We start from the raw sequence: 22,174 nt of genomic DNA, 5'->3' as shown, positions 1-22,174 counted from the left end.
AGAGATGCCGCGGTCTGGTCGCCCGGGAATCGAAACACCGCGGAGATGATCCATTCCTCCACCGTGTTGTGTCCTTGACACCATGTGATTGCGTCTCAATCTACCTTTGACCTCTTCCCAAACAAGTCACCGGGGATTTCACTGCAGATCTATGTCGGTTGCCTTCTGCGGCTGAGGCCTTCCCGCCGAAGGTCTCTGTTTTCCCGCTGACTTCCCAACAGGCGAAGTCTCCCGGGTTGCCTTCCTCGATACTCCGTTGCTCCGCTTCATCCGCCCCATCTGACGCCCCATCGGAGGTGAAGCCGTCGGAGGTTACATTGCACAGCCCTTGGCGTCGCAAATCTACTCTCGGCGGCTTGCTCCTAAACGTCTCGACCTCGCAGTTGTCGTCATCGTCGGCCTCTCCGGTCCATCCTCACCCAATCGATGAATCTCGACAGCATGCAACGGTGATGAGCCAATAGCGAAAATAGCGCACAGTCGCCTAGCCCAGGTCGATACCGCACCATGGGAAGAATTCCTCCATCTTTGGCCGGTCCCACCGGCGAGGTTCGTGGGAATCCAATCTCCGCGGGTGCGGAAATTTGTGCTCTCGCGAATCTGGTTGTAGCGGCATCTGTTTCCTGGGGCTGGCCTGTGAGTTTTGCGCGGTTAAGGAGGCAGTTTGCGCCTCGCGGTCTATAAAGAGACTGCAATCCCATCAAAATGGCAAAATTGGCACCCAACCTTCCCAAATTCTCCCATCCTCTCCCATCCTCCATCCCACTGTGCCCTGTGCCCTCCCCCTTTCCCATCACCCCGATCCCGGTCTCTGTATTTCTACGAGCGGTCCAATTCTCAGAAGCCGTGAACTCGCTCGGCTGTCCTTCTCACAGTATGGCAGTTGATAGTTTTCGCCTGGAATCTTTCCGGCCGTGGAATCCTTTCCAGGACAGAACACAGCCTCTGCAGAATTCTCTCGAGCTTTGTCAATATCCAAGTCCTGTCTCGATCTCCGCCACCTCACCTGTCTCCAATTCTAGCAGGTCGGCTTCAGAGAACCCCGATGGTCATTCTCATAAATCTGAGCGACACCCTCTCCCTCCACGACCGCCGGTGGAGGTTTGCTTTAACGACAGCCCGCCACAGGAGACAAACACTCAGCACCAACCCACTGAGGAGGCTCAGACATCATGCGTCAGCCTTGGAGCTGAGGTGTTCGGTCTCGATGACATTTTGCAACTAAATGATTTGCCAAACCCTGGAGACGAGGGCCATCCGAGCATATGCGATGATCCGGGCCCGGAGTCTCAGTACCGGCTTGGCTTTGAATCGGACGATCCAGGGCTCGCTTGCACTGCCAGTAAGCACTCTGATGCTGGCAACACTGGAAGCTCTGGTCTGGCCGGCAAATGCTGCGACGCAACAATTGACCCAGCAATCCTAGACGATTATCATGTCCTAGATGTTGAGCAGAATTCACCAAGAAGAAAAGAGACGTCGCACATAGTGACTCCTCCTCATTCGGATAAGTCTGTTCGTGGCCACAACATCAGAATGAGTTCGCAAATGCCGAAACCCCTATGTCAACGGTCCAGAGTCAGCAAGGTAGCTGTCGTCGTGGACAATAGTCGCATAAAGAAGACCTGTCGGACAACCCAAGCAAACCGTCCTGTTAAAACGTCGTTTTCTGTTCTGAGGGATCAATTCTCCTCTCTACCGATCCAAGAGCGGCTAGAGTTCTTGTCCTGGCTGTTTGAGGGTGCTTTATCTCACTGCGTTTCTACGCGTGCCAACGCAGATACCGCCTCTGTATCAAAAAGATGCATCTCGGGCCACGATGTGGACATGACATATGACTGTGAACACCCGGGCTTAAGTACCGAACTAGTTGATGCGCAACCTACCAGAAAAGGCTTACCGTGGTCCATGGAAGAAAATTGTTTATTGGTAAAACTCCGAGAAGAACAAAATCTTTCTTGGTCGGAGGTGACGAGAATGTTTGCACAGAAATTCCCCGGAAGGAGCAAAGGGTCTCTACAGGTGTACTGGAGCACGTCGCTCAAGAAACAGCGGCTCTCACACTTAACCATAACACAGCCTAGCGCTGATGCATGGAGGTTTGCGACGCTATAAAGCTCGGCGGCAAATGATTGGCTAATAGGCTGCCACCTTCGACTTGGTCGCATCCACTGTGGAGGGGACTAGCCCCTGTTCTGCGAGGTCGATATTATTTTGGAATGATATTCAACAGCAAAAGCTCTGAAGTGACGAGCTGAGCGATTCGCTAGCGCTGAAATCAACTTCTTCATATAATAAAAACCTGCGATTCAAATGAGAGAAGTGCTTACGAGGCAAGAATAGAGAGATCGATAGATGAGGAAAGGAATTTCTAGTTTGCAAAACCAGTCAAGATTGGATAAGTTGACACGTGATTTGGGGAATACGTTCTGCCGACTGGAAAGAGCTCTGAGGGGGAAAGGTTAGGATGGAATTTGATCGGTATCAAGCTGTTGTTGACATCAGGCGTCAGCTATCAGGCAAAGCAGTCAACGACGAGGAAGCAAAAGAGGTTCTTCGAATCGACCAAATGCTTCCAGAGCAAGTTGTAGTACTCTTGGAGAATTTGTTGACTTAGCCAATATCCGCATCCTTAGAAGCCGAATGGCGACGACGTAATGCAGCTGTGGCCGCTATCTCACAATATTGCTCTATTTTGCAGGGTGGCCCGTTGCGTGGAAGGCGGAAACGACCGTCGCCTAATGATGAGTCGAATCACGAACAAAGAGTCATGATAGCCGGCCCAGACAAAATGCGCTGCGCAACACACGAACTTCCGCGGCGAGAAACCGGAATACAGGCGGCAGAAACACATCTCAACACCTCAGAGAAGCCATACGATATTTCCAATGTTACGTCAACGCCGAGTTCCCGGACCATCGCCGATTTCAGGAATGGAGCAAGCACAAATCGACCTTGAGACATTTTCGAATAAAGCACTTGGACGGCCAAAAGTGTCACATGTGTGGGATTGATCTTCTACATGAGATGCACCTTCGAAGGCACGCCGAAGAGGTTCATCGTCTTCGCACACAGCCGAGGCGAATCAGATGAAGGGGGGAACATAAGGAAAGTGCTTGGGCGTGACTGTAAAATGTGTCGTCATGCTGTTCAGCAGATAGAACTCTTCTAAGCCATGTATATGTTTACTGTTTGAAATCGATGCCATGAACCTCTCGAGTTAAATGGCGGGCATAAGAATTAGAAAGAATGAGATTAGCGTGGGAGAAAAGGTAAACTGCTGGAATGTTGCAATTTAAAAAAGATATAGCTACAGTATAAAGATGTAAGGTTATCTTTTTAAATCTGTCTTTTGGTCTACTGTAACTCAATCGGATGATTCGGACAATGATTGTAGACGCAGGTTGTGCTCAGGCTGTGCTCAGGTTGTGCTCAGGCTGTGCTCAGGTTGTGCTCAGGCTGTGCTCAGGTTGTGCTCAGGCTGTGCTCAGGTTGTGCTCAGGTTGTGCTCAGGTTTCGCTCAGGTGTCCTCCGCCCAGGGAAATCTCAGCTATGTGACTCTACGTGAGCATAGATGAGACAGATCTTTGCTCAGACCGCAGTCCTGTGCAATATCCAGGTATTCCCCTGAAATGATTTTGGGACATACAATAACATTGCGTTATGTACTGGCTCAATCTAAAGCCACTTCATTATGGAGATATTACGCGCTGGTATAACAATCACGCTAAGAAAATTGTCTATTATCTGATGTTTAAATACGCTCTCTGGAATTGCTGATAACCTGAATTGGTGGAAACTCTCTAAATCCCCCGCGGCTATCCGCCGTCGCCTTGAATCGGCGCGACACCGTCGGATCCTCTGTTTTATACTAATCTCTCGCAAAAACACTACTAGAAAGGTTGATAGAACAAAAGGTCAAGGGACCCCACATATTCGGTTGATGCAATTTCCATACAACGCGGAAGCGGTGTGGGTGGGCGGAGACACTGCTATGTATTTTGGAGTGCGCAGCTCGGCCGGGTGCGCAGCTCGGCCGGGAATTACGTTAAGGGAAGCCCAGTCTCCATAATGTTGCTGGACGAATTTTTTTTCTGCCTTCCCCAGAGATTTATTATTGGAACACTTTATCCCATTTATTCACTCCTCCTTGACGTTATGTCTGAGCTTAAACCTCCCCAAATTGCAGGCAACTTACAGCCTCTGAATGGGGCTGGCCCAGGATGATGTTGGATTGGGTACGAGGGAGGTACTGGTTTGGTTCCTCGCAATCAGAGTCAGTGTAGGTTGTACACTGGACACCTGGCGCTACCTGAATTGACCGTACTTGTGGGGGCATAGTATTGAGATCGAGAGGAACACATTGTTCAGTAGAAGAAATTTGCTGAGATGGCCCTGAAAATTGGGGATCAGAATAGACAGTGGCCTATACGATTAGGTTAGATGCCCCCTGTTTCCTTTCTCACTGATGCGAAGTGACGTACAATAGTAGACTGAGCGGCCACGGCAGTTGTGAATACAACGCAGAGGAATCGAGAGAAATGCATGGTTGCGAAGCGTGAGGTCCTTTCTGCCTTACGTGCTGGTTGGTGATAGACTTGACGTATAGTTCAGCTTTGCTCGTATGTCCGTCTGTTTAGCTATTCTTGCTATAACTGGGATGGGATTGTTAGAAAGTTTCTGTATATAGCCAGATTAGACACACGAACCTTCCTAGAAGGCGACAGCTGAAGGATATAGTAGGGTTTGATTGATGTCAACTCAGAGAATGTAGTAGGAAAAATGTTGTGATTAAATACCTTTTGTACTACCCCAGCAATAGCTAGGGGCAATGCATACCTCACACCGCTCATCAAGCTGAACAAGCCTACAGTGTCTTAGATTGCGGATGAGATCCACAATCAACATTTCTAAATTTTACGGCATAGAAAGAAAGACACAATCCACCAATTTTGGTGCTATTGGTGCCCTGTGGAGTGTGTATCGCCGATCTGAGAACTTTCATGTCAGATCGACACTCCACATCTGTAGGTCGACCCACTCCGAGCTGAACCGAACCCCTGACTGGGTAAATCGACGCTCTTTGTACAAGAAAAAATTCCATTACACATCGTGGAAAAGTTATTTCAATCGCGGATGCAAGGTGATGTGTATGAGGATCAACATACTTTGATTAAAAATGGGATTTACTACTTTGTCTACGGAGTACTCCGTAGCGTCAGAGGATAACATCTAGTCACGGAGTATGGACTTGAGGTCACTTCAAAAACTGCCCATCTTGAAAGAAGATCCAGCTGAGCCCCAAGATCAGCAACGAATGTGTGCATGGTGATCTGCCATTAGTACTTTCGTGCTTGAAACTAGTGATTGCCTAGTAGGTCCCATAGTGGCAACGAATGCACGAATGCACGGATGAGACGCGCCGCACGCGATAGCATCCACGGAGAAAAGTGAATATCCTTCCCTCAGAATTAGCTCTCTAGAGCTTAAGCACAGCCTTCTGTGTGATGACTACTGCAGCGGGCGTACACCAATACACTATAGGATGCGCTGCATGTGGGAAGAATGAGGGAAAGTGGCAACTAAGGACTGGGGGACGCGGAAAGCGGGCGGACGATCTTGCCAGATTTCCAGATCTACCAAATAGTTCGAGGGGATTCGATGTAAGCGGGCAGCGGCTCATCGTGCACTAAAGACGGCGCATCCTCCGAACCAACTACACAACTCCCAAAGGCCTCGACGTGGTTCCATAGTAACTATATTACGGTATTATCAATATGACTCATCTATCAACGTAAGGCCATTACTATCACTGTTTTGCCGAACTTATAGAGCGGTAAGCTAAAGTGGGTTAGCGTCTCTCGGATTTATTATCCGGGAATGAAGTTGCAAGAGTTTGGAGGTATAACTGATTTCGAAAACTACTGTACTGGGATGAAGTAAGTTCTCTAACACCTATCAGTCAAGAAGAGCAACTCTAGGAGATTGGGCCTCCAGCTCTTTCCAACTCTACTGTATGTTCCTTGTAGAGTAACAAATAAAGCTGAATTTGTCGAGAAGGAAGACTGCATAATACGGGCGAGACCCACATATCTCCATGCGCGTCAGGATATTACAGGGATACTCGATTTGCTACGTGTTTTGTATGGTATCCCGGGTATACTCGGAACCCAGCGCCGTAACACGCTAGACAGCAAGGTAGGGGATATTCAACATTCCCCGCCCATACACGTAGATAGTTCAGTTACCTAATACATCACTATATTGAGTATCTCGTTCCATTGGATCCTAGCTTTCCTAGCCGATACCGTATCCTACTATATTGACATAAGATTCAAACGAAAGGGATGTGAAATGTTATGTATTATTACTGTACCGATCCAACAATAAGCACCCTCGTGGTATCCTCGTCCTACCACGATCGTCCCTCCCTCCTCAAGCAACTATTAACTACCCTGAATCGTTGCAAAATAACACGAAACCTGAATCCTTGGAAACGTAACAATATTATATATATAATAAGCAGTAGAAAAAAATACTAAATTGAAATTTTTATAATAGTGCGAAATAGATCGAATCTGCAACCCGGAATAGCCTCTAGGATTTAGCAAGTTACTAACTTTATCTAGCGCTTTTATTTATTACTAAGCCGTTAGCAATTGCTTAGCGGAAGGTATCGTGAAATAAAGAATAATTTATCTAGCTATCGGGTATGCTACTTATAATCCCGATTAAGACACTTAGGTCTGAATATTAAGAGTAATAGAATTTAATACATATCGTTTCAAGCCTCGTCTAAAAGATATATTTAATAAGGCTATTTATCGTCGATATAGAAAGTCTAAATTAGAATATATAGGGACCTCTACCTTGAAACTATTGCTAAAATATAGAATTTGCTTCTCGGAAAGCCTCCTAAACCTAGTCTATATAATCACGTAAAGCCTTAAAAATTCCTATAAGTACTAATCTAATCTAGTTATAAAGGCGTTAAACAATAGTCTTAACCTTTTACTATGTATTCTAAAAAAAAGTTAGATATTAATTACTAAACCCTATTATTTAGAGGTAGACTACGCTTAGACGGATTAGAGGGCTAACTAAGTAGGATATTACCTAGAGGGTCCGGTCTACGTCGAAATAAACTTATAACTTTTTAATACGTATTTATAAAAAAGCTAGATATAGATTACTAAAGCCCTCTTCTTAGAGGCGGAGTGTAATAGGACGCGTCAGGGAACTTATTATCAGAGGACTTATTATTAGAGGGCTTATCTGAAGGGTTATTAGAAGGGTTATTAAATAGGTTATTATTAGAGGGGTTACTGCTAGGTAAACCACTATTAGGTAGATCGCTATCGGGATATTCACTACTAGGAGGACTACCCCTAGACGGATTAGACTACGGATAACGATCGCTAGCGGGATTAGTAAGTTGAAGAAAGTTATTATTACGTCGTCTTATCTCGTAGTTATAGTCTTGCGAGGCGCCTACCGCCCTTCTAGAGGCCGATACGTTATTACTATAATTAGTTAGTTAGTTAATTAAATTATTTAATAAGCTGACAAATCAAAGTATAGCCGTTATAAGTATTAATAGGTAGGAACTCACTCGTTAATTGTTATTTTACAAGGCTAGTTCTTAAGACCGGTAGAATTTCCTTTTTCCTTCGTTTTTCTTTTTGAAATTAGGAATAGGTACTATAAGAATACTATAAAAAGACCGGGTAGATCTACACTTTAATATTATAGTCGGAAGGCTAGCCCCTCTCTAAAACTTAGTTAGTCTGCTATATATTCTTTAATTTATTAAGCAGATTCGCTAATTCTATAGAAGAAATATTACTACCCGACGCTAATTAAATTCTCTGCGACTACTACTAAGCAGAAAGATAAATTTAAGCCGGCCTAAAGGGATAGAGATAGTAAATCTTCTATAGAGGACTACAAAGAGTTTTTGAAATTAACGAGCCGGTAGTGTTATATTAATTTATACCTCGACACTTAACCTCCTTGACACTTTTCTAAGGCAATAAGTCGCTAATAGTTAATAGATAACGGACTACTTTAGGATTTGAATAATTCTGTAACAAGCAATAGCTAGGTAACATATAAAAATATATCTGATCTATTAATTAGTTAATATATCCTTATCAAAGGATAAGGGCTAGTTCTATTGCTAGGGATAAATATAGGAAATTAACATTATTATACGAATAATATCTATAGTAGATATTAATTGCCTACGATAGCACTATAGAATATAATACCGTATATTAGCAAAGTAACAGTTTAAATGCGAAGGAGAATAGGCGGAGAGGAGGGTAATACTATATCTTAAAATAAATAAGTAGCTATTTTATTATCTGTTTTCACACGACTTATAATTTGTAAAAACATTAAATATAGTCGCCCTACTTTCTAATTACTACGTTTTATAAAAATATATTTGAAAAAGGAGTGTCAAGAATATATCTCTCAAATTAGTATACTTCTAAAATTAGTTTAATATTTCTCCTAATTAAACGAATAAGAAAGGTCTGCATCCCTTCTCCTTTATAGGAACCTGCAGAAGTAGATTTCCACGAGCTTTATTATATCACTAAAAAACCAGATTAACAGAAAGTAGATATATCTAAAAAGCTCGCCTAGTCAATACGATACTTCAAATTTCGAGATTAAATATACCTAGGGAAGCTCTAGAGGTACTCAGGAAGTACTCAGGACGTGCTTAGGAAGTACTTAGGAAGTGCTTAGGAAGTGCTTAGGAAGTGCTTAGGAGCTATTTAGATTAGATTTGCTATTGAATATTACCTAAATCACCTTATAGTCGATCCTATTTCTTCTTGCGTAGCCCTACTATTAGAGTTCAGTCAACGTTGCGTTACGAATATAATGAATTAACTAAATACCTTAAAAGCTCTATTTCAATATATTTAAGAAAGCTGCTTTAGCGTGTAAGACTCCCTATACTATACCCGTTGCAATTAAAATCTAATCTTGAATCTCTATTTTAGAGAGGGCAGAACCTTTTAACTCTCCTTCTAATACGGGAGGGCCTATATCGCTACCCTACGCTAAAATATAAAGAATCTATTATATAATCCTATTAGTCTAGTTCAGGACCTAAAGCATTGCAACTATCTGTATTATCCCGAGGTATAACCGAGATAGATAAACGTTGCCGCTAATTAACGTCTTTTCTTCTTTTCAATTTCGTATAAAAATAGACCTATAGTATACCTCGCGACCTTCTAGGAAAATACCGAGAAATTGCTTCCTATATCTAATTTCTTTTCTCCTTTAGTTCAATTAAGAGACTATCTTCTTCGTAAGAGAAGCGGGCTCTAGAGCTTTTGCGGTTAGACTACGGGCTTTGTAAAGCTTTTGCCTTTAATAGTTTACCGCGTAGTATAGTTTTTTGATAAAATACTTAGTTTCTAGTTTCTTCACGTTATTCCTGAAATATAAATAAGTATATAACTCTAGACAGGAAAATTTACCGTATCAGGGAACCTTGAACTTGCATAGTTTCCGCGTTATCTTTACTCCGATAATCCCTTAGATAAAGACGAGAGTAACAAAAGTAAGCGGGAGAGGATTACATAAGACTCGGTTAAGCGAATCGCGTTTAAAAGAAAGTGTATTAAATATAAGCTTACCGATAAGAAACGAGTAATTCTATTATAAGGCAATCCTAGTAGTAGAAGCTACTATCGCTTCTAGGACTATGTTCCTAGGAAGCTGAATAGAAAACCTAAAATTAAGTCTGCTTTTCGTTTCAATATAAAGGACCTCTCCGGTCAATACTATAGTAAGTCCTCGTAGGTCCGTAAATATCTTTCTTGAATCTTACGAGATATAGAACTGAACAAGTACTATTATATATTATATATAGAGTAAATATTTCCCGACCTGAGTACCTTAATAAAGCGGGGGGGTTTACAGATAGGAGGCGGGGTTACTAGCTAACCTTAGCTAGCTGGCAAATATCACGCTTTCATAACGCTATTAAAGATCGGTTCCGCTATAGTATAAGGGCCGTACCTTTGAAGTGAAGATATATAATCGATTCTAAAGAGTATATTCTAAGTAGGAGCGGACAGCTAGCATAGTAGAGATCGACTATTAACTCGAGGCTTATAAGGGTAGTTCTCAGGATTATAAGAATTGTGAAGAAGTGCCGGATAAATTACTAAGAAAAGACTACTTTCCCGAAGAGCCTCGTACTAGCCTACTAAGTAAAGTTCTAGCCTCCGTGCTTAGTATAGGATACTTAGATAGAGTAGATAGTAATTCAAATGCTCGCCGTGGTAAGAAGATTCGGCGTAGATAGTGCGATAATTTTTCGCTTATATTCTTGTTCTGATTTTATTTCTATAACTCGTTATTAGATCTCTTAGCTACGAGTAGTTATTGTAGCCTTTCCTTAAAATCAATAATTATACGATCGGATATTTATATATTATTTACGCTTAACCTCGCTTTATAGACACAGTTAAAGAGATAAAGAGAGAAACAAGAAAGATCTTATATTTATAGGAGGGGTAGGCCTAGAGCTAGTAAAGGTAAGTAGGAGACTGTTCTATACACCCTTTACGCATAATTCAGTAGTCCCGATTTTAACATCAGCGTTTCCCCGCAAACGTTGTACTCGCAATATATATTATTTAGGAACAGCTTAATATGCTTGTTGACGAAGTATCGGCTAAGGGACCTAGGGTTCTTAAACATTTTCAGGCGGTCAATTACTGGCAGTTTAGCATTACCAAGACAGATAAAGCATATCGTTGGTCTTTCTTCTCGAGATTTGACGCAAACAGAAGCAATAGCTTAAGAAAACCTATCGTCACTCTCATCTGAAGGGGTAGACTTTTGTCTCTTAGGTAGAGAAGAAGCAGGTAGTATATCAACAGTATCGAGAGAGCGTTTTTGCGGCGTACTAGGCCGCGAGGGAGCACCCTCTTCCGTATCACAGACTACAATCACTGCATGGATTACGGCAATACGGCGTTCGTATTCTTTCGTGGCCGTTGTACCTGGCATAGTTAGGATACTGTCAATAAGCGTTATATGCTGCGGTGTTATGTAGCTAGTCCGCTGTAACGCACCTATGACTTCTTTATCGACAACCTTTCCAGAAAGTTGCCGCTCGCTATCGATCACTGGCTACTTATTCTTGTACCGCTCTAGGTTCTCACGAATTAAACGGTGCTTTTGCCGCCTCTTCTCGTTTCGTAGATCTTTCACTACTCGATCATATTGCTCGTCTGTATAATCGAATTTTTTACGTAATTTTTTCAGGCTTTTCTCCTAAGCCTTCCTCCGCTTGCGGGCGGTTTTAGAAAGAGTCGCACTCTGCGGATTATCACTAAACTCTCCTTGAAATACGGCCTCTGTATCTTTATAGGTGCGCATCTTAACGTCACGAATACGCTTTCTCGCCTATTTTGTGTCTTCTAGAGTACGTATACAGGGGATATCGTTGATATAGCTTAAATCCTTAAGCCGGTAGGGCCTACGAGGGTCGATAGACCGACTTATCGAGTAGGCGAACCGTATAAGTTGTTTCTTAGCAGGCAAGCCCCGGACGATAGCCTGCGTATCTACGTAGATACTAACACTGTAGTGCTGTATAAAAGTATTAATACTTGCGTACTACAGTATAACGTTCTATAGTTCATTCGATACATCCGCTAATTAAGAGGACGGAATTAGCCTAAAATTCTCTTAGTGCACTCTTAATACTAGGTTACTCACGACTATCGTTGAACGCTTTTACTACGCCGTATCGGAGGTAATATAGCTTCGCGACTTCCGCAAAGCTAGTAATCTCACTACCTCTTTTCATTCTATAACCTAGCTATCCCCCGGTAAGCGGCTTTTCTAGTGCGAATCGAATCCTATCCGCTTCCCGCAAAGCTTAGCAAAACATATACTAATCCATAATTTCGTCTTTTAGCTTTAATTCCTATTCACCGAGACTATATAGGACCCGAAGACGGTACAATTTCTTAGGGTAGTCTAGCACAGGGCTATCGTTACATAGACTTTTAAATGCGCTAATTCTAAACAGAATACCTAGTAGAAAGATATAAGGACTAAGGACTAACGTGGGATCAAAGATAATTTCCGGAATTAGAAACGCCTCTCTAGTTGAAAAATAATAAGTAATAGGAAGCAGAGACGTATATAATTAAACGGGGTAAGGTAAGCGTAAGGAATAGTTTAGCGAGTAGACGTTACTTACGATTCTTTAGTACCAAGAAATACTTTTATAAATTCCGGTCTTAGGTAGATAAATAGTCGAGGATGTCCTCCGTTTAGATCCTAAATCAACGTTAATTTGAGATCCCGGAAGCGGAGTTTCAGTAGCGCCCCCGGACGGTTACCGGTAATAGCGGCTAGCTAGCAGAAAAGGAGAAGTTGTATCCGATACTAGCTATAAGGAAAAGTTATCTCTGTCGTAGATAGGATCACTCGGGTAAACTTAGCTATATCCTCCACAAATATAGTCGCTTTCGGGCGTTTTTTAAGGGAAAGTTTCTTATCCGTCGCAACTATCGCGAGCACCTATAGAACGTTAGTCGCGTATAGTTGCAGATATTTATACTTATCGGGATCTTACGTCACGAATCTTAACTTGTATATCTTTGCTAAGGCTATGTCCAACCTCGGCCTTATAGATAAGATACTACTACTTCTAGAATACGTCGAGTAAGCTTTTAGTTTTTAGCCCCGGGGTCCGACGTCCGTCCTTTCCCCGTCGCTAGTTACACCGCTAGGAAAAGAGAGCCTTAAGGAAGCGGACAGTCTCCTCTATATTAGAGACCTAGGATAGGTATTCTACCGGATCGCGTTTTGCGCCTTTATAGAACCTAGAATAATTAGCGATCTAAGCCTAGTATACGGGGATACTCTAATAATATCCTACCTATCCTAGAAATCTCGCGCCTTATCTAACCTCTCTTGAGTTTTCGGGCTATAGCGTTTCTGTCGGAGCTAGGAGATATCAAGAGACTCGGCTTCCTAGAGGTAGTATTCTAGTGAAAGTTGCTCCTCTTTATCTTCTAGTGCTAGTTTATCTTCGGATTTATCGTTAGACTCGGACTCGGATTCACTGCTATCGTCGAAGTCGCTAGGTACGGTAGAAGAATTAGAGTCGGACGTATTGTTCGAGAAGATCTCGGGTAGGCCCGAGCTAGTATCGCTCTTAGCGTCGGACGGAATAGGATACGGAGAAGCAGGTATCGTAGGTGAACACAGTATACGATCAAAGAGAGGGCAGGAGGAGCGAAGACAAGTCGAAGCACGAGGGAATAGTAGAGACTGATATTATTTCACTTAAAGCAAGGCGCCCGTTAGAAACCTAGGCCTAGGGTAGGAGAAGTTGCTAGAGAGCGCGAGAAGACTATCGGTCGGGAGCTATAGCGGTCGATATTTATAGAAACTTAGGGAACTAGAACAGTTAATATAGGAGCTAAAAATAGCTCTCCTCCGGCAGGAGGGTGACTAAGGGAGAGTAAGGATAGGGCGCTACGGCGACTAGGGCACGAATAGATATCGGTCGATCCACTAGGGTCTAGACACTAGGCACGACCAACACGAAGCACGGGTGGCAGTAAAAGGGGTCGGCCGTGGGCCAAAGCCCACGTAACGCCAAGACCGCCTACAGTGAGCGAGCGGCCTAAAACAGCGTCAAAAGCGGCCGTTTCTGGCCTCCTATTCACCGTGTCATGCATATTATTAGTAGTATAAAGGAAGAATAGCTTAGTTAGATAAAGAAGATAGTTAATTTAACGCTATTCTTTATCGCTTAGTAATATCTATTCGTAGTTATAATCTATATAAAATAGACTAAATATTTAGCGAAGTTACTTAGCTCGACAAAGTATAAGAAAGATTAAATTCTAGTATATCCTAACATCTTAAATTAGAAAAAGCTTTAGTTTATTAGGTTAGAGATTATAGAATATCTCTCGACGCTAAGAGCTTATATTAATATAGATAGTAAGAAATCGGATCTTTGTCATATTCTATAAGGCAAAACGTGACCGATACTATACCCTTCAAACTTGTACTATACAGATGAAAATATATTCACCCGATAGAGAAAATCTTCCTGATTCTGAATCTTCTTTCTGCTTTTTATTTAATCTACTCTAGCAAGTGTAGTGGCTGTTCAAAGTTGGCGGAATGGACTTGGTAGTAGAATAGTTCTACCCGGCAGAACTACTATTATATTTTTTCGCCTAATCAGGTAATCCTCTTATCTTCCCCTCCCCCTCTACTAAAACTAAAGCAAATTACCCTAAACTTTCTAGAGAGTATCTCTCGAGTAATATCTATACCCCTCTTAATTTGTAACTTAAAAGAAGTCGAGATCGTCGAGATATTCAAGGCCTAAACTCGCTAGGGTTTAGCAAAGCCCCTTACCGCTTTTCCGTTATATTTTTTCGCCTAATTAGGTAATCGCATCTCCCTCTCCCCTAAACTAAGAGTAAATCGTCTATAATTTCTTATAGACTATCCTTATCGCTATATTAAATATCTATTAAATTTTTAGTAACAAATATTCGCTAATAGTGGAGATATTTATCGGTAAAGACTACTTACTGCTTTTCCGTTATATTTTTTAGCCTAATCGGGTAATACTACCTCCCTCTCCCCTAAACTAAGCGCAAATCGTCTAAAACCTCTTATACGCTATCTTCACGGCTATATTAAATATCTATTAAAATCTTAATTATAAATATCTATAAATAGTAGAGATATTCAAGGCCTAAATTCGCTAGGGTTTAGTAGCTTTCTACCGCCTTCCCGTACCGCCTTTCTCTATATTACCCTCCTATATTTACTACCTTTATAATCTTCTATAGAGAGGAAAGATATATGAAAAATAGGGAGGACCTAACTATCTCTAATATATATCTAGAGATAATAGGGATAATTCCTGGATATATATAATATCTTAGCTATACTTAGAATATAGCGCTATAAGATACTTATTAGAAAGGTAGGAGATATTTAATCCTCTATATAAGGAGAATATTATAGTACGACTTACAGGGTAGTAGCCTATTATTTAGGCAAGGAAAAATAAAGGGTTTATAGAATTAGAGTAGAATCGTAGTAGAATCGTAGCTTAATAATAGTATATTATTCTATAACTAAATCTCGAAGAGATTCATTAATCCTCTATATAATTAAATATTAATCCTCTATGTAAGGAGAATAGTGATCCTCTATATAAGGTGAATATTATATTACAATATATAGGGTAGTAGCCTATTATTTAGGTAAGGAAGAGTAAATCGTAGTAGAATTGTAGTAGAGTCGTAGTAGAATCGTAGGTTTATAATAGTATATTATTTAATAACTAAATCTTGAAGAGATTCAGTTTCAAAAGAAGAGGGACCCTAAACCTTAATATTATTATTCTACTACTTACTAAAAGGGATAATAGCAAAGAAGTCTAATTCGAATCTTATTCTTCTTTATAAATTAATATCGTTATATATACGATTTATTTCCGAAACGTGCTAGTTAATAGGGTAATATTAGATATAGTCTTGTTCTATAATAGAGAAATTAGATATTATTAGATTTAATCTTTACTTACTAATATTCTAGACCCCTCCCTCGTCTTCCTTCTCCCTATTCTTACCCTATCCCTTTTTCGTAATCGCCTTTGTAATTACCTTAATCCGGTCCGGCCTAAGTATAATACTACCTATCTCGATAGGGAGAGGGATCCCGGTCCTATATTCGAATTAGTTAGATCGACTAGAAGACTTAAAATAGTATCCTACCGGAGTATATATTGCTTAATAGTCCGTATCTTATCTTTTAAGTCGACCTAGGTCCGGAGCTATAAGACTAGCCTTGCCGACTACTTATCCTCTACCTTAATTGTAGCCTAGGTATTCCTATAACGGTTCTATAATCGTATTAGGACTCGGATCTTATCTCGCGACTATAGGACCCGCTGCTATCGTATTAGTATCGTCTTTTCCTTCGCTCCTAGTTATATAAAGCTATCGATCTTCTCTAATTCGCGATCGAGAGCCTACTACTACTCTAACCGGGCTATCTAATTAAAGGCTAGGGGCTACTTAGTCGATAGCTAGTCCTGAAGCGGGCGACTATATTAGGTAGTTAGGAGATCGATATTAAATCTAGGGATCGTCGACTAGGGACTTATCCGGGTACTCTCCGATCGGCCTTAGGATTCGGGTTCCGGTAATCGCTAGGTCGGAGATCTTAGGCGCGGTAGACTTAGTTCTCGCGAGTAGGAGAAAGCTAGGTAGGTAACCGATCTCTAGTCGAGATCCTTCGGATAATCTTCTAACTAGATTTCTCTTCTATTAGTTCTTATATACCCTATTAAGTCCTTTAAGTAAGGATCTAGCCTCTACTTACTACTCTTATCCTAGTTAAGCTCCTCTCTAGTTGAAAAAAGGAGGTTAAGGTTAATTATTATATCGATAGCCTTAGTCGATCCTAGTTAGATTGCTCTTGAGTTTAGTCGATTATCCTAGTTAGGGATCGAGTCTTAAGCCTTACAAGCTACTCTCTTATAGTCTAAGTCTTCGACTATTTCGATAGTGGTAGGCCTACTTAATCTAGATCTTGATCTAGATCTTGATCTAGATCTTGATCCTCTGATTAGGCGGATACTTCCCTTTACTAGGAGTATCTAACGTTAGTCGGGTTCCGGATCTATATCTAAGTTAGTTATATTATCTTAAGGTATTCTCGCCTAGATTCTCTAAGGCTATATTTACCTCGATATATATTATCCGGCTAAAACGACTCGATTACTAGCTTAGGATTATTAATTCCCTCTATCTAGTTATAGATCGAGTCTCGATCCCTATATCTCTGACTAGTAGCGATAACCTCTCTACCGAGGGCTTCTAGAAAGACTTATTAGGTAGTATCCTATAATCCCGCTAGCTCTTTCGCTTACGCTTATTCTACCCTATACTTACTAAGTCCTTATCCTTATCCTATAGTAGGATTATACTCCTACTACTACTTTTATCGATCGATTCTAGCGGACTACTAGCGATCCCGGATAATCCTTAGGAGTAATTAGGTCGGGTATTACTTCGTAGTATTATAGTCGATTACTTCTTAGTTAGGGGGATAGTAGGAAGATAGGAAATATACTACCTTAGATCCCTAAGACCTAACCCTAGTCGGGTTTCTCCTATAGGCGATACGTCGACCCCCTACTATACCTCTGATACGCTAATTAGCCCTCTACTATTATTTAATCTATCTAAATATACTCCGATTATACTCTCGCGACCTTAGAGGCTATAGATCCTCCTCGAAGAGCTCCTCGGATCTTCGGTTACTCCTCTCTATCTAAGTCCTCCCTCTAATCCTAATCTCTCGTAAGTCTTTCTCCTTCTACGCCCGATCTTAATCCTCTCTAATAGCTCGTCCTAGCTATACTACCGAGTATTAGTCGTAACGGCTAGTAACCCGGCTCCGGGTCGCCTAGTTTCGTTAACGATAATAAGTAGTCGAGGCTACTAACGAGGCCCTTAATCTCTTTTAGAATCTCTTCCTAGACCACGATCCCCGTTAGGTCGTAACCCGTATCCTTAAGGACGACTCTTAACTTAGCTACTTTAATCTACTTCACGAGACCCTCGTAGCTAATCTACCGATCTACCTCGCGGAACTACCTATCTCCTATAAGGCCCTACTATCTACTATCGAGCCTCCGAGCCTAATTGTCCTATACTAAGATATATCTTCTAACGAGGATTAGGATTCGATCCTACTCTATCTCCCGGAGACCCTACCTAATCCGCCTTGCTGTTATTAAACCCGTTAAGCCTCCTAAGATTCTCTCCCTCCTAAGGCTCCGCGACCTACGCCCTATTCTTACTTCCCTACTACCTCTCTCCCTCCGTCTAGTCTTACCCTAGACCTCTTAGCTACCTCCCTCGTTAATTAGCTTCTCTAGTACTAAGGCTACGCGGAATATCTATTCCCGCCCGCGCTAAGCGCGTTAAACCCGATAGTTAGCCTCTCTATCCTTACGCGCTAGGCGAGCCCCGACCTTCTTGCGCTACCCGCGAATCGCTAGATTACGTAGTACCTAACACTATAGGAGACCCTCCTCCCCCTCCCTAAGCGCCGGCGGCTCTTTACCGGCCTTAATCCGGATAGGGAGGCCGCGCTCCTACTCCCTACGCTATAACTCGACCTTGAGACTAATATAGTCCCGCCGAACGATTGTCTCTAGGCTACCCTCGATATCGATAGCGCTAGGGGCTTTGCCTCGAGCCTCGCGGTCGCCTGCTAAGGGATTAACTAGAAGGCCCGCTAGGCCCTAGTTAGTACCCTCTAGAGCTCCCTCTATCTCGCCCTAATCCCTATCGACTACTTTACGCCTAACTAGCAGCGGCGTTTAGGATAGTAGCCGCTCTATCGGATCCCCTATCTCCTCTTCGGGCGACTTACTAGATTCCTAGCCGTGGAAGTCTATCTCCTCTTCCCCCGCTAGTTCGATCCGGCCCTCGATTACTTCGTAATCTAGACCGATATCTAGTAGCTCTAGACTAACGAGGTCTTCCTACCTACGCTTTATATAGCCTATCCCTCGTCGATTACCTAGCACCTCCCGTCGAGTACCGAGTATATCGAGCGTAACGCTACTGCCGCGACCTAGGAGGCTCGGACTACTATAATAGACCGTATCTACGCCTAGGACTTCTATTACTAGCTCGGCGCTACGGGCCTCCCTACCCTCTAGGCTAAGATCTAGCGATAGATCGCGATCGCTAGCTACGATCTCTTCCTTAATACGTAGATCGTCTTAACAGCGAAAAACCTGAAACTCTCGACCTAGCGGTCAACCTAGGCTAGGGCCTACGATACCTTCCTCGAGGACTAGACCTAGGCTGTCGACCTAGCCTTCCTTACCTAGGACTTCTACGATCTTACTAAGAAGGTTATCGCCCCCGTCGGGCCTACTAGCCTCCCGCTAACCCTCTACTAGCGTCGATACTATCTTAAGAGCTTCTCCTAGTAGATCTCTACCCCTAACTCCGCTAGCTCGCCCCCTAGCTCTACGCGGTCCCGCTCTAGCTCTCCTAGCGTCTCCTCTAGCGTACTACCGTCCCTCTTAGGTACTAACTATCTTAGCGCTACGAGCCCGAGCTCTACTAGCTTAGACTCGGATCCCCTCCTCTCTACTACCCCTAGCCCTACGCTGCCTCGGCCGTGTTAGGGGTAGCGTATATAGTACTACCCCTAGTCCCTTACCCGGGACTATAGCACGATAACTATCGCGCTATCCCTACTAAGCCCGATCTAGTAGTAGGGGCTCCGGTATATCTAGCACTATAACGTAGTAAAGGAGATCTTCGCGGTAGGGAACTACTACCTCTTCACTAATCCTAGGCTTAATACTCTTACGCTCGACCCCGCGATAGTCCGTACCTAGTAGTATATCGGTAGCGCTATTAGCTACTCCCCGCTCGTAGTACTCTAGGCCTACCTCTACACTAAGCTCCGGTACTACGCGGTACTTATAGGCTACTAAGGCTACTCGTATAGTACCCGCGAGGAGTACCGGGTAACTAGAGTAGTCCTCGCTACGCTAGATACGCTCCTTAAGGCCTAGGGGCTCGCTAATACGCTCCTCCTAGTCCCCCCTACGACGCTACCCTACTAGGTCTACCCGACCCTACTAATCCTAGACTAGTAGCGGTAGAATATTAACTAGCTCTGCCTTAGCTTCGAGCTTACGTATAGCCTCTAGCCGCGGACGTTCGTCTACTAGGAGTATACCCGGGTAATAATAATATTCCTATAGTATCTTGCTAGCGCGTACGGGGGCTAGGGGGCGTATCTCTAGCGACGGACGGGGCTCTAGATCGACCGGCGGACCGACCTACCCCTACCTAGGTCGTCTAAGGCGCGGATCCGCGAGGGGATAGCGCTTAGGGCCGCGCTCGCGCGCGTAGGCTACGCGTAGCTTACGGATAAGGTCGACTAGGCAGCTATAATCTTCCTCCCCGCGTATCGCCCGTACCTTATATTTAACACCCCGACTCTCTAGGGCGCCTACCGCGCGCGCTACGGGCGCGTTAAGCGTGCCTAGGACGAGTTAATCCTCTTCTATAATATCTTCCGTCGGCTCTAGGAGGACCGGGGGGATATAGTCTAGACGCGGCTCCTCCTATAGCTCCTTATTAACCTCTACCTCCGCGCCTTTTAGTAGGAGGCGTACTAGACGCTTACTAGCTATCGGCGTACTAGGCTCCCGCTCTACCGCGATACTAGGCGTATCTACGCTACGCGCTAGAGCGAACTCCTACTAACTAGCGCCGGGGTATAGTCGATCTTCGAGACTAGGACCCTCGCGGACGACCTCTACTTTATATCCTACTAGTATATCTAGACTATCTACTACCTCGATAGGCTCTTCGCCTAGCTCTAGGGCTAGGACGAGGATAGGGATAGGGGCGACCTTCCCCGGAAGGGCTAGCACGCGAAGCCCTACTAGGTCCTATTTCGCTAGTACTACGGGGTTATCGTGTAGACCTACGGGCTATAGTAGGCGCGCGCCTAGCGCGTCTATATCCGCTAGACCTAGATCCGGAGCTACTAGATCCTACTATAGCCGAGCCTAACTATATTCTAGTCCTAGGGCTCGCGCTATAGCGAGAGGAAGCTCCGTACCTAGGCTAGCTAGTATCCGGTAGTCGAGACGTACTACGCTACTACCGCGCTTAGCCCCGACCTAATCGAGGTACCCTTAGACTAGATCGACTACCTCCCTCTCTCTAGCTAGGGCCTAGCGCTAACCCTAAGCCTCCTTACGACCGCGGTACCCCTAATCCTATCCTCCCTCGATTAGTAGCTTCGCGTAGAGGGGGCGGTAAGCGCCTAGGCCCTCGCGCCTATAGAGATCCCCTTACCTACGAGTAGGGTACGGCCCGGGCCGATTAGCTACTACGTCTACTAGATAGCCCCTAAGTAGTAGGTCCTCTGCTCCTACTAGGCGGCTTAGCCTATCCCTAAGGCCTAGCTCTACTAGTAGTAGAAGTAGCTCGACTAGTATCTCCTCCTCTAGCTTCGCGCGACTATAGCTACGCGGCGGGCGGAGATTAATAGCCTGTAGTACCCCCTAGTCTCGACGCTATAGTAGGATCGGCCCCGCCCGCTCCTCAAGGCTAGCCTAGTATCGCTCTACCTCCGGTAGGAGTAGCTCGAGGACGAGGACTCTAACCCCGAGAGTCTCTAGGCGCGGCGTGCCCGGCTCTATAACCGTCTCCGCTAGCGCGAGCGCTATCTCTAGTAGGCCTAGTATAATCTATAGCGGAAGCGCGCGTGCGAGGACCTCTACTAGGTGCTTCGGTAGGAGCTTAAGAGTAGACTCCTCCCCCGGAGCGAATAGGAGTAGCGGAATCGCGAGTATATATAGGCCCGGGCTTACTACCGGCTTACGTCCGAGCGCCTCGCTTATCTCTCGCGGGAGGGCCTAAAACCCGGATAGGCTCGCCCCGGGCGCCTAGGTAGGGGTCTCGCCGGGACGGTTTAGATAGGTCATAATTAACCTATCTCCGCTTCTCCCGCTACGGCTATCCGGTCTATATCCTCGTCGCGCGGATCGCGGTCCTGCTCGCGTTGCTAGTTATAAGCAAGACGCTTCCTCCCCTAGTAAGCCCTAACCCCCGCGACTCCGCTATACCTTGCCTTAGTATACCCCCTTACAACTATAATAATATACGCGATAACCGCCCCCGCGATCCCCTAGATCTTCTAGTACTACGAGCCGCTCTATGTAGTAGTCTACCGGCCCTATAGGTGCGTAGTAGTCGATAACTAGATTAGCCGGTACCTCTACGCGGTATACCTAGGGGTCTTTCGGCCCCTAGCTATCCGAGAGTTCTTCGAGAGGTTCCTATCGCGGGTACGCTCCCTTAGCGCGATCTCGCTACCTACCTCCCCTATTCCCCTGATCCCTCGGCTCCCTATCTATCCTAGCTTCTAGTACACCTACCCCGACTACGGATAGGTTAGCTAGGGGCCTGCTAGCGACCTACGGCGTATTAATAAGCACTACGAGCAGGCCTATTAGTAGGAGAACCCCTATACCCGGTAGCCTGATCGCGGCTACTAGGCTAAACGACCCTAGATC

At 44.2% G+C, this 22,174-nt stretch overlaps 5 protein-coding genes across 5 annotated transcripts; 1 reads left to right on the top strand and 4 right to left on the bottom strand.

Annotated features, from left to right (window-relative positions):
* Positions 1-876: 876 nt before the first annotated feature.
* N7462_005314 (uncharacterized protein) lies at positions 877-2,115 on the top strand (the record flags this gene model as incomplete). Its single annotated transcript, XM_057077032.1, has 1 exon — positions 877-2,115. One exon carries the CDS (start codon positions 877-879, stop codon positions 2,113-2,115), a length of 1,239 nt encoding a protein of 412 aa, XP_056932612.1.
* A 2,053-nt stretch (positions 2,116-4,168) lies between these two features.
* On the bottom strand, positions 4,169-4,547 carry N7462_005313 (uncharacterized protein; the record flags this gene model as incomplete). Its single annotated transcript, XM_057077031.1, has 2 exons — positions 4,169-4,426; positions 4,485-4,547. The coding sequence occupies 2 exons, from the start codon at positions 4,545-4,547 to the stop codon at positions 4,169-4,171; spliced, it is 321 nt and encodes a 106-aa protein (XP_056932611.1).
* Positions 4,548-10,596: 6,049 nt separating this feature from the next.
* Positions 10,597-11,418, bottom strand: N7462_005312 (uncharacterized protein; the record flags this gene model as incomplete). Its single annotated transcript, XM_057077030.1, is given in 4 exon segments — positions 10,597-10,795; positions 10,844-11,155; positions 11,174-11,270; positions 11,358-11,418. The coding sequence occupies 4 exon segments, from the start codon at positions 11,416-11,418 to the stop codon at positions 10,597-10,599; spliced, it is 669 nt and encodes a 222-aa protein (XP_056932610.1).
* A 27-nt stretch (positions 11,419-11,445) lies between these two features.
* N7462_005311 (uncharacterized protein) lies at positions 11,446-11,851 on the bottom strand (the record flags this gene model as incomplete). The annotated part of the gene is made up of 2 exons (XM_057077029.1): positions 11,446-11,623; positions 11,757-11,851. The coding sequence occupies 2 exons, from the start codon at positions 11,849-11,851 to the stop codon at positions 11,446-11,448; spliced, it is 273 nt and encodes a 90-aa protein (XP_056932609.1).
* A 120-nt stretch (positions 11,852-11,971) lies between these two features.
* Positions 11,972-13,667, bottom strand: N7462_005310 (uncharacterized protein; the record flags this gene model as incomplete). Its single annotated transcript, XM_057077028.1, has 8 exons — positions 11,972-12,148; positions 12,274-12,330; positions 12,481-12,573; positions 12,629-12,694; positions 12,751-12,819; positions 12,851-12,878; positions 13,106-13,210; positions 13,591-13,667. Coding segments are annotated over 8 exons (672 nt in total), but the record flags the coding sequence as incomplete, so codon positions are not given.
* Between the last annotated feature and the right edge of the window lie 8,507 nt (positions 13,668-22,174).

The sequence above is a fragment of the Penicillium macrosclerotiorum genome, assembly GCF_028827735.1.
Source record: "Penicillium macrosclerotiorum strain IBT 26536 chromosome Unknown utg000006l_segment0_segment0, whole genome shotgun sequence".
Classification (NCBI taxonomy): domain Eukaryota; kingdom Fungi; phylum Ascomycota; class Eurotiomycetes; order Eurotiales; family Aspergillaceae; genus Penicillium; species Penicillium macrosclerotiorum.
Note: the sequence above shows the minus strand (reverse complement) of the source record. Positions and strands in the feature narration are given on the sequence as shown.